Here is a 13,087-nt window from a genome sequence, read left to right as displayed (position 1 = left end):
TCATCGGATCTGGTTAACCCTATATACACACGAAATATTCGTGCTGATAGTATACGAGAACGATTCGTCAACTTTATTCCAGTCCAGCCCTTGACAATTGAATGCATTGGTATGACAATAATTTATCTTGTCCCAGTTCGAAATTTCTTTTGTGACCTAAATAGGCACGACAGCTATATTGTAAAGTTAGCCCCCCCCCACCCCATTTATAGTTGATATCTGTTGAATGCTCTTTGACTTTGATCACACGACAATACTTCTTCGCTGTTTTCTACCAACTATACAGTTTGCCTCCATGTTGTGTTTTGTTAATATAATCAACTCGATACCAACGTGCCACTGTTGTTGGTTAAAGAAAAATGCATCTGAGAAACGATGGTGGTCGACTTTCACAAAGTGATCTTATTCACAAAACTTCAGTTTATATACCTGACTTCGACTCTACATGAAAAGCAAAAAGAAACTGGATCTACATACTTTCGACTCCTAAAACACGTAGTTGTGTACGGTCCCATTTTTTCGCCACTTTCCTCTCACTATTAGGAGAGAGGCCGGGTTTAAATCGCGTGCTGTCTTTCACTAAGGCCAGTTTGTTGGGTCCTTTGTACTACATCTATCCAGTACCAGTTTCAGAGAAAATTAATCTGAATTAGTTCTAATAAGCAAGGTTTCGAGCGCTTACATCCAAGTCGGCAGCAGGTACATCAGATACCATGGAAAGAATGAAAAGTCATTATTTGAAAACTTCTCGGAATCCGCCATCATAAGTTTCTTGCAAGAAAACACAAGTGGATTTATAACAACATTACAAACAAACCTTTCACGAGAAAAAAAAAAGTTTTAGAAAGCTACAGATTATTGACAAAAAAGTAATTAATATTCATGGTATTTCTAAATATTTAGAATGACAGTTTATAAAAGCCCGTCTCCTTTGACCACTTTGGTCATAAAAACGATGAGAAATTAGATTGTTCTCAGACATTGCAATGATGAACTGGCATTTATCAAATACAATTCGTTCACTGTCTGTACAAATGATTTGAAGAATTTGGAACAGAAGAACAACAAAAAAGGCTCAAAAATAGTGTACCTTCAAGGATAGCCATGTGACTGATTGCGTTTTGTTATTTTGTTATTTAAAATTGCAATGCTCCTCCAAGACGCATGTCCGGGAATCGCGGATGAAGTGATTGCCTTTTTTTTTTAAATTGTTGACAAACAGGACATGTCACGATCACTAAATACACCTAAGCTCTTACCCAGCCCAAGATCTAATACCCCTACCCTCCCAGTTGAATCTGGCTTTAACATGACACCTTCACTTGGAGAAGGAGTTTTCCGTGATCATGTACTCTTCTGCTAAGAAACAAAGGTTTATTAGAGCGTCCTTGGTTACTAGTTAGGATTTCGTAGTGTGGGACCCAGAGGCGTGTGTGTGTTTCAATTAGACGACTACCGCACTTTAAATATTGTAACTAATACTGCTATTCCTCTAATAATAGCTTTTTAAATGAAAAAAAGAAGATATTATAAGATATTAACGGGAAGCAGATAGTCCAACTGTGGCCAACTAAATCCACGAACTGAATTCTTTATTTCGAAGGAAAATTGTCGATCACGTAGAACGGTATCATACAAAATGTATCTGTTGTCACAACCACTGCTCATGTGATTAGAAGTCACCGTGCATATCAGTGAATGCCTATAGTTGGAGTGCGATAATCTCTGAAAGCATGTCCATACATTGTCTATGTACACAAACAGTGTATTTCCCACAAATTGAATTGAACTGCTTCTTCTTCGTGCACATGTTTACGCTGTCACGGAAACCCGGACGAATTGGAAAGTCCTTCAGGAATGTCTTAGATAAAAAAGGACGTTGTTGCAGAAGACCTAATGAATCATTTATTGGTGTCACGTCGGCCATTACATATGTGGACTCGGACATGACACGGTAAAGAAAACTTCGAAAAAAGTTTGTGGAAGTTTTAGGGTCCTGGGACACGGTGCACAGTCTTAAAATATACTCTGTTCACGTGCATATACGTGGGCATGCATATCAAACGTGTATGCATGTCCACAAATAAACAATAAAAAATAGCGGTAACCATAAACCGTAATTGGCGAGACGAATTGAACCTATACCGTGGCCAGTAGAGCATGACGGTGAAGCCTTCCCACACGGATACTGTCCACTAATAGTCTCTCTATCATAGACAGACGGTGCGCTGAAAATGCAAGCAAACAAAAACGAATTCGGACGTACACGGATTTGTATACTGTTAGTACAAAACTGTGGAATAGCAGCAGACTTTTGAACTCTTGATTGAACAAAAAATTCTCAGCGTTTGGGATAAATAAGTTGAAATAACCAATAGATCTACTGCAAACTGTCACATTTCCTTTCTTTTACTAACAAAACAGGAAACAGAAAAAGTCTGAACAGACTGATCCGAGTTGAATTGACTATATCAGACCTATCTGTCATTTTGGTATTCAATTCTGTCTTGTTATTATTGTGAATGTTTTAACACATGATGCGATGTATACATATATGGACAAGTCTGGATTTAATTCTAAGCCAATAGAGTTCAAACAATTGTTACAAAACTGTGTTTTTTTTCCGGGGAACGTGTTTACAACGATTATCTGATTTATTTTCCATCGACAATCATACTGAAAGTTACTTCAATCTGTGAACAGCAAATAAAAATTACCATTCGGGATACTGTTTTTGTCAATGGCATGGATATTTGGTCATTATTTAATGAAATTTGCAAAGCAATAATTTTTATTTGAGGTGAAATTTTGCCAATATCATATTTGCCGATATTATATTTTTGACGGGAAGTAAACAAGTTTTTGTTTTTTCAGTTCATTGTGCACATGTTCTTTCAATTTTATGTTTTTGTTTGTTTGTTTGTTTGTTTGTTTGTTTGTTTGTTTGTTTGTTTGCTTTAAAATAAATGACACGCAATTTAAGTATAAAATGAAATGGAAAGGCACCAAAAAATTAGAAAGTACTCATTTGAAATATTAATTTTTTTTAACATATGAACATAAAACCGACGGACTGGATTACAAATCCATGTAGCCGCAGCATTAACATTGCACACATTTTTAAATCACAGAATATTAAGACAGTTTGCAACTGTAAAAATTTCCCAATAGTTTTAATTTAAAGTAAAAATTGAGGGTTTTTTCACCAAAATAACCAGTACGTTACTTAGTGCCTTTGTGGCGTTCAAAACCACGACAGGAAAACCCACAGTACAACATCTTTAATAGTAAGTGTAGATGCATTCTTTTTTGCGCCATTTATACCCGCCACGGAGTAAAAGTTTTTGACCAATTATTTATTAGTATCACATTTTTAGCGCGGTAATGATTGTCGTAATACCAACAACTTGAAGCCCTTTTGCGGCAACACTGAGCACAACACGCGCCATGTATTTTTTGCTCTCGAGAATTCTGATCTGTTTGCTTATGAAGTTGTAGTTTAATTCTAATAAACCGGGACTTGCTTCAGCTCAGCCCAGCTACTAGTATGGTTCTTGTACGTGTAATGAGGTAGGTTTCTACCACTATACCACAACCACCTGGGTAGTTCAATCAAGAATTTTTTTTTCACCACAGTCCCCCTCTCAGATTGCGGGACTGCGGATCGACAAATGGAAAATTTCATATTTAACGTCGGTTCTATGTTCGACACTATTATGCTATCGTGACGATTGCTTGCGCATGACATGGGTATTTTTACTGAGATTTTATTTCAGTGGCGTGGCTCCAATGAAAACATTAAAAATAAATAAACAGAGAAATGGGTTCCTCATGAAAATAAAGTGTTCTATATTATTTAGTCTGTCAAAATGTAATGATAAATATCCACATCCTAATCTCTATTAAAAAGCTGTCACTTGTTTCCAATCTTTCCTTTCCGCCTTTAAAGTGTTCTCTATGCTGAAACCAATGGGGATTATGTTGGTGATTTTACGGGTGAGAAAGCACCCAGATGTTACCATTCTACATATATGATGCATACATACATACATGGCCAACTACTTTGCTTGTATCGAGGTATATGTACCGGCCATAAAGTCGAATTAATAGCTTCATTTTGACTCTGGTTTCTAACTTTTATCGGAATAAAAGTATAAATATTGTACTTGGTTGTTAGCGTAATTTCGCACTTTTTCCTTATATGGGAATGCCTATGAAATCGACAAATCGGAAATTGTAAGACTTTATGAATTGGTATTGAATCATAGATTGCGGTTTAATGATAAGACTATGTGACGTCATAGTGACGTCACACTGTGTGTTGACAGAGAGGTTGATCTGAACAATGCCCTTACCCCCAAGTACAGCGGAGGGGGTGGGGGAAATGATATTCTCATTTTCTATGCATTTATGTAAATCATTCTGATAAAGTATGCAACCCGTGCATGACTTGTAATTATATTACCCATGTACATGGCATGACCTATCTACTCGATAGATCTGTGACTCTGCTAACCATACCCGTTCATTATTTCCAAATAGGGATAGTGAACGGGTGTAACGCACTCACAGATCTAGCATGTTGACAAACTAGCTATCTGGAGGCAGCCGACCTAAAAAAAAGTACCAAATTAACATCATATTGCAATTTTGTATAACTGTGATAATAGTCAGGTAGAAACTTTTGAATATTTTTTTTAAATAGAATTTAAGTATATATTCGTAGATTTGGTATTAAAGACACAGCTTGCTATTGGAGATATTCATACTGAATGACGTCACAAAATGTATTTATCGAAATATACGAAATTACAATAGCATAAATTTTATATATATTCCTCAATGTAATTAAACGTAATCACATTTGAAATAAAAAAAATAGGAGAGACAACTTTATTTGATGCGATGAACTCTGGTCTTGTTGTTTGTGACGTAAAGTGTCATCGATTTATACAATGTACCATATCAATAACATATACTAGAAATATTGAAAACATATACCCCATTATTCATATATATATATATATATATATATATATATATATATATATATATATATATATATATATATATATATATGTATATATATATATATATATACGCTCATACGCTCTACTGTTTACTCCAACATAGACATTTTACATATACTGAGTTTATATATATATATATATATATATATATATATATATATATATATATATATATATATATATATATATATATATATATATATAACTCGGTGAGTATCAATCTGCTATAAGACAGTGCTCTATACCGCAGTGGCAGAGCGTAATAGTTTTGGTAGTACTGGAACTCTTTCTTGGGTGTAACTCGGAGTTTCACGCATATTGCGATCATCAGACACTATAGTTTTGGTAGTACTGGAACTCTTTCTTGGTTGTTACTCGGAGTTTCACGCATGGTGCGATCAATAGACAACTGAGTTGTATATATTATATACCTTCTGATCTATTTTGCGCTTTAATTTTCTCAGCAGATGTGACAAAATTTAGATTATAATCTTTACATTTTGGTCACCTCATTTAAAACTACTGTAACTGTTAGAAAGATTTTGAAATGTTGCATTTTTATCAGTAAAATAATGTACGATGATTAAAAACAAAATGGATGAGAGTGCTGTGTTTGTTATGTGTGTGTATGTGTGTGTATGTATGTATGTATGTATGTATGTATATGTATGTATGTATGTATGTATGTATGTATGTATGTATGTATGTATGTATGTATGTATGTATGTGTGTGTGTGTGTGTGTATGTATGTATGTATGTATGTATGTATGTATGTATGTATGTATGTATGTATGTATGTATGTGTGTGTGTGTGTGTGTGTGTGTGTGTGTGTGTGTGTGTGTGTGTGTGTGTGTGTGTGTGTGTCCTGAGATTTGTCTCGTTAGGCTAGCAGTGATGAGATTGTGCCGTAATCTCTAAAGCTTGGCAGAGTGTCATAAATGGAATGTCACGTTTAGTTTGTAACTGAGGGCAGAGTTGTGATTGACAATTAAGTTGTTCTTAGTATATATACACAATTAATTAAATGTATTCTAGTAATTGCATAGTGGGACTAGACAGCGATCCTTAAATGTATTATGTCACTAAGTAAACCCAATGTATGTAGTTGGGGTTCAACTATGAAGTTGGTGAGACCACGTGTTATCCTTTGCAATAAACGCGGTAACTAAGTACTCCCCCCCCCCCCCAGAAGTATATTTAGAAAACATAATAAACACTCGCAGACCTCACTCACTCACCCACCTACGCATGTATCATGTGTATGTTGTATATACAGTTAGTAGCACTACGTGATAGATTCCTATATAATTTCTATACGGCAACACTGATCGACACAGAGATATTTTTGCGATTGGGGATTTTTTTTTCATAATGCTTGATATGGATCAATATTAAATATAACATGGTTCGTCACAAGCTGTTCGACACACAACATAACATGAAATCAACATCTCTTTGGTTGTAGTTTTTTTTTTTTTTTTTTTTTTTTTTAAATGGAAATTTGCATCGACTTAATTTTCTACAATTGACGTTCATATCCATACAGCGGATGGTTAGCACAAGATTGGAAAATTTGTCGTATACTGCACTTTCGATAAATTTTCACGAATTTTTCTGTTGTGTTTTAACTGGTGGTCCATTCATACGGAAATTACAGCTGCCAGCTGCCGACAATACATCCCATTCATCGCGTTATCTTTATGCGCTTCTCAGTAGCCATGAATTGATATTACCATAGCAACATAAGAAGTGAATTCGATTCTCTGCCCCATCCCCCTATCTATGACTATGGATAAGTACTGTGTTTCTGACAGTTACACTAGAGAAAGATATTGATGTAAATTAATAAGAGTACAACATTGAATTTCGACAATTGTGTGGAACACAACAGGACATTGCGTATATATATATATATATCGGATTGGACGTAGGGCTCTGAAACCAACTGGAACCATAGTATATTTATATTGAATATTTCTACGACGGTTTGGTATTCTCCCACCCAGTTTAAAATTTAAAGTTGTAAGTCTCAGCGGAAATGCAGTTTTTTATTATTAAATCAAATCCAATATTTTTTCCCGAAGAAAATTTTCCAAACATACTTGAACGGTTAATTTGTAAGATTAGTTACTTATGGTGATATCACTCATAAACAAAATATTTACACGCATGAACTAATAGCCTAGATTTCTCTGATCGCTATCTTAAATTAATTTGAAATGTGTCGGAATTATCAGAATATCAAAATGTATTTTTGGCGGGAAAGAGATCTGACAGTGAGGTGATGGGTTCTGTGATCAATGTCAATGGTTCAGCAATTCTCAAACGATGACTGCGAGAAAGACTTACACAATTTGGTTCACGTTTTACTGTGAACGACAAAGCAAGGCCGGCTGATCGCAACTATATCGACGTTGCCTCTGTTATAATGTTACACCACTTCTAACTTTTTTTTAATTAAACGAACTGCTTTTGACATGTTGTTAACAGTATATTGAGACAGGTATTGTATTTTGTATCGGAATTACGGTCGAAGTGTTTAAATCGTGGCCAGGAAGCCTTTTGCATAAAATGCCCTCGAGCGGCAGTAGGAGAATTGCACATAATATCTGCCGTGTGTTATTAAAAAGGGACAAAATGGACGTAGTTCAAAGTTGAAGAAACTCATGATGGAGGCACGGTGGAATGCCAGTGTACATTACAACTGAAATCGACACCACCAAACCACTAACCATTTCATGGCCGTCTACGTCATCAAAGGTTACTGGACCGCAGTACACACCGACTACGACTACAGTGTGTGTAAATGAAATTAACAACATAACGTGGTCTGGACCTAATCTAGGGGAGTCTGATTTATTTCAGAAGCGATCACACACAAATTAAGAAAGTTCTGGAAACACCAGAATTGAATTTCAGTGAATACTGTACAGTTCGGCAGACATCAGACATGGGTCGATAATATAATGCTGCGACAATTCTAAAAACAAAGTTCGTCTCTAGAATATGGGTTTATATTAGAGCATATACTATATTTATTAATGACACATTTTTCTTATATCTATATTCACACGTTATATTGTATCACTTTGTTGCATTTTAAAGAAATTGAAGTGTTTGTATGCATAGCCTTCAAACGTGACTCTCGTTCATATTAGTACACTTGTCAGTACACTCAGTACTTCAGTGGTATACTTTAACAAACTGAGTAATTCTTGTAACTTTGCAATTGCAGGTATAAATATCAGCATTCGCAATCATACTTAATTGCGATTACGTCATCCGACTGTTAGGGACCACTGTTAAACGTAGTGTCGTGTTGGTATATGTATGGATGGTGTTGCATCTTTTTTAGTACGTCAACTTTGCCTGAACAACGACCGTGTACAGTTCACCCTTGGACAGATAGGCGTTCGCTCATTGTGTCCTTTTTTTGACGTGCACAATAAAAATACAATTCCCTCGTGGCAGAGAGATTACGTGGATAAGATTGTTGATACGATTGAGAAAGACAGTGAAGAAAAAAACTGCATAAACAAACCCTGGTTGCCACTGTAACATGCGGGTGATATACATTTGATCGCCCATACACGAGTGGGGCCCAGTATGGGGATGACACCGTGACTAACTAAACCAAGTGCTGGTGTCACCATTACGTGGATTCTTCAACTCACACTCAACGGTCATAACTTCTATTGTTGTGATCCGTGTCATAAAATAAGCACCCCGAATGACAATAGCGTCTAACATAGTAACAAGGTCCATCTTCAGTTGAATGACAGGACACACGTACCCCACCATGTGGTTCGGTAACCATGGCAATTTAAGATTATAAAACACATAATTGAACGGAGAACTTACCGAAGAAACTTAAAACTCTGTGTACTCGAAGTAGTCTGTTTATACAGCGATATTGCGCCAATGTCTTCATATGCCCTGGTACAATACCCGGTGAAATAAACACAAGTAAATCCAATGGGAGGACCGTAAAAAGATCTAATATAAACGTCGTCTGCAAGTAGTGTTTCCTAATCTTCTGACGATCCGTTATTAAAATACCGTTTTCCATGTAGCCTAGGAAGAAGTGGCGAATAATTTCCAAAACATAGAGGAAATCGAATACATAGGCAATAACCCAAAGTATGACAAGTTGGGAATCGAAAGCCGCTAGAAACATTTCCAGGCTGAAAGTTATAACAACGGTGACAACAACGATACATTCCCATAGTCGCATCGAAGTGGTGTGTGGCGAGATATAAAACGGCGGCTTACTCCATGCCTGTTTTCGGGCTCCGATCATCCTCTGCTCGGAGTCCGCTTCGTCCATCTCCACTAAACAGTCACCGTTGGAGTTCGCACCACTTGTCATGGTTTTCCTCCAAAAGTTTTGGCAGTGAGATACGCAATTCTGCGTCCAGATCACGTAACGGACTCGGGCGTCCTCGACTTTTTCATGTTTTGGTACTTTCAATGTCGTCCATACTTCCACATGATGTGTGAGCGTGTTCTACACTAGTAAGCTTTGGTCGTATGGAAACGAACACCGATACACTGATTGTTGCGCGCCTGCCAATGATTGACGTACGCGCTCAATGGTTACCAAGCAACAATTACGTCGACACCACGTTCCGAATGTGAAATTGCTAGTTCATTTGTTCGTTCTCTTGGCTTAGCCGTTCGTGGCGCTGGCGCTGCTCCAAGGACGATGTCGCATATTTTGAAAACGTCGGACCCTGAAGTCGGAGAGGGTTGTAAACTGAAGCTATGCAGCAGTTTATAGTGCTCATAATCTAGAGAAAGTTGTCCTTAACATTAATGATTATAAGGACATATGTATGAATTATTGATCCCCTCTCATTATCCCAATCAAAACAAAATGATTAACACTTATGACACTTTACACGAGAACGATAAGTTTGTCTGTTTTCACACCTTTTTTGTTAAACTTATAATCAACCATAGCGTATATGTGAATTGGTGCCATTCTTGAAGATGGGACTCTGTTAACAGATCTAGAAATAACAGAAATACCCGCGATTAACTATGTATCCTTAGAGGACTAATAAATGAATAATGTTAAGAATTATCAAATTTTTACACAACTATTTTGTATAACTAACCACACTTTCTCCCACTTCGCGAACTATATAACCAACGCCCCATTTTGCCGAACTATAACGTTACCAATCACACTTTCCCCTCATTTCGCCGAACTATAACCAAACACACTTTCCCCCACGCATTTTGCCGAATATCAACCAACGATAATTTCCCCTTATTTCGCCGATCGCGAACTATAACCAACTACACCTTCACCCAGTTCGCCGAATTTGAAGTAACTACACTTTCCCCCAGTTCGCCAAACTATAACCAACCACACTTTCACCGATTTTTTTTTTGCCGAATTCTAAGCAACTATCCATTCCCCTCCACACTTTCCTAGATTTCGCTGAACTATAACCAATAGAAATCATCCCCTTTTGCTTGGTCAACCCGGTAAATACCCTCCGACCCCCGGGTGGAAAATCCTACCAAAACGTGTACTGTCAAAAGCCGTTCCGTTTCTATTTATTTAGGTAAAAGTACCCATATAGGATAAAAGCATATTGAACAGTGGAATGTTTTATTGCTCTTAGTAGTTTTTTATTATTATTCCGACTCTCTTATATGAAATTTGTCATACGGCAACTGTGTAAACAAATAAATGACTCAGCGGTTTCAGTATTTACGATGTTAAAGCCTCAGAGTCGGTATTAAGGGAAGCGACCGGAAAAGAATTGACAGTAAGCAGTATAAGAACGGAAATTAAACGAATTCTTCTTTCTTTATAACATAGTTATGTAGCTAGCCACTTCGATGGCATGTCTTGATCCTAAATCTATTAAAATATTGTGACGTCACGATTTTTTTTACGTCTTCTTTCCGTATAAAATATACTGCAACGTGGTCGAGCGTGCGTGATATTGTAATGTGTATATTTCGTGCGTGTGATAGTGTGGTGCTTATATTTCACGCGTGTGTTTGTGTGCATTCGTCACTTTCATGTTCATGTTTATGATAGTGCGATGCGTATTTTTCATGCGCGTGACAGTGAGTGTGCGTACGTGCGTGTAGCGCATGTGTGATACTGTGCGGTCCGTACTGTGCAGTAGTGTGTCGGAGTGAGGGTGTGCTGTACTTAAAATTTGCTATATATTAACATGCTTTCGTTTTCGCGTTTAGAAAATATTGGGTATAAATTTACCTTCCATTTGGCACAACCGTTTGCCTTTTATAAAAGAATTTCACCAACATCTGATATGTCAGACAACACCTATCGTTGGCGCTAAACTACCGTGGACGAGGGGGACATTTCCGCGCTCTCAATGACTGGGCGTTCAAAGCAATTTCCGCGCTCTCAATGACTGGGCGTTCAAAGCTATTTCCGCGCTCTCAATGATAGAGTTAAAAGCAATTTCAGCGCTCTCAATGACTGGGCGTTCAAAGCAATTTCCGCGCTCTCAATGACCGAGTTCAGCGCGGAAATGTACCCCTCGTCTACCGTAGTCAAAAGTCACAGGAATTTCCATTAAGTTTCCGGCGACAATAATCTGTGGTTCTTCGAAAGGGCTGAAAATGGAATTTTCCAATATGTGTCTATGGTCTTAAATACTTAACATGTTAGATATTATGTCTATATCTTGTACACTGACTCGTTACAGACTGTGTATAACTTATATAGGTGCGTATACATAAACGTTATCTCGTCCCCGAAATACTTTATTTTGTAGTCATGCAAAACAACTGTAGCCGCAGTTTACTGTCCGAAAACTGGAAGAAAATACATAAGACAGATGTGAAAATTTGCAAGTGAAGAATTATGCATGTTTGAAAATGGCATCTAAATGTTCATCAAGCGACACGTAGTTTAACATTTGGCGGTACGGTATAGAAGTTTAGGTGCCCCTTTAGAGTATCAGTACACTACTTATCACGATGACATCAGAATTATCGACATATATATGTACTCTCACTTGAAAATGAAGAAATTAATTCCATTTCACTTTCGGGACGATATATAGTTTTCGCTGTGATGCATACCAAACTACTGCTACTGCAATCGCCGCTGACAACGACAACTACACAATATAATAATAAAATAATTCAATTCTTTTTCCCGGGTATCGAATCAACACCACGTGGCAGGCTAAACACACGCAAATTTCAAAACAGTTTAAATGTATACAGAGGATGGGCGCTTGTGTCCCAGCATTCCAGCAAATGTAGTCGTTGGTGGCGCGCTATTTTTCTCTGCCACTGTGGAATGGTTCAGAATCGAGGATCACTTCTAATATGATGTATTAAAGTGCCTACAGGATTCTGTCCGGTGACGTTATCATTCGACGATCTGAACCTCCGTATACAGTGTCCTTTTTGACAGGCATCCGTAATCAATTAATCGATCTGGTTGTTTGAGCCACATTACTGAACTCTGTTACAAACAATTCAAATGAGGATTACGTTAAGTCTTGGCTGAACACACAAGACAATTTTGATGACTTTACTCAAATTAAAAGTATTGAAATTTTGACTGCAACTAACAGTCTTTCCACTGGAAAGGCTGCCGGTTCAGATACCCTTTCAAGTGAACACTTCAAACATGCAAGTAATCGTATTCATTTCTTATTAGCTTGGTCTTTTTCAGCTATGATTCACCATGCATTTCTACCAGAGGACCTAATGAAAACTATGATTGTTCCACTTGTCAAGGATAAAACAGGAGATATTACCAGCAAAGACAATTATAGACCGATTGCACTTTCAACTGTGTCTTCAAAAATACTTGAACTTATAATTTTAGAACGTTGCAAAGCTATGCTTAATACGGAAGATTTTCAATTCGGATTTAAGCAGAACCATTCTACAGACCTGTGCATTTATGTCATGAAAGAAGTTATTAACTATTATCAGTCATATAATAGTCCTATATATGTTTGTTTCCTTGATGCAACTAAAGCCTTTGACCGTGTAAATCATTGGACACTTTTCAGAAAACTAATCGCCAGGGGTGTACCT

At 37.1% G+C, this 13,087-nt stretch overlaps 1 protein-coding gene across 1 annotated transcript in view; it reads right to left on the bottom strand.

Annotated features, from left to right (window-relative positions):
* Positions 1 to 9,538, bottom strand: part of LOC144434138 (uncharacterized) — an 82,098-nt gene extending 72,560 nt beyond the window's left edge. Inside the window, exon 1 of the mRNA XM_078122593.1 lies at positions 8,894 to 9,538. Coding sequence (XP_077978719.1) covers positions 8,894 to 9,401 — 508 coding nt within the window. The 5' untranslated portion in view covers positions 9,402 to 9,538. The remainder of the gene's footprint in view (positions 1 to 8,893) is intronic.
* Positions 9,539 to 13,087: the final 3,549 nt, after the last annotated feature.

The sequence above is a fragment of the Glandiceps talaboti genome, chromosome 4 (genome assembly GCF_964340395.1).
Source record: "Glandiceps talaboti chromosome 4, keGlaTala1.1, whole genome shotgun sequence".
Classification (NCBI taxonomy): domain Eukaryota; kingdom Metazoa; phylum Hemichordata; class Enteropneusta; family Spengelidae; genus Glandiceps; species Glandiceps talaboti.
This window is presented reverse-complemented; position numbering and strand designations above follow the sequence as displayed.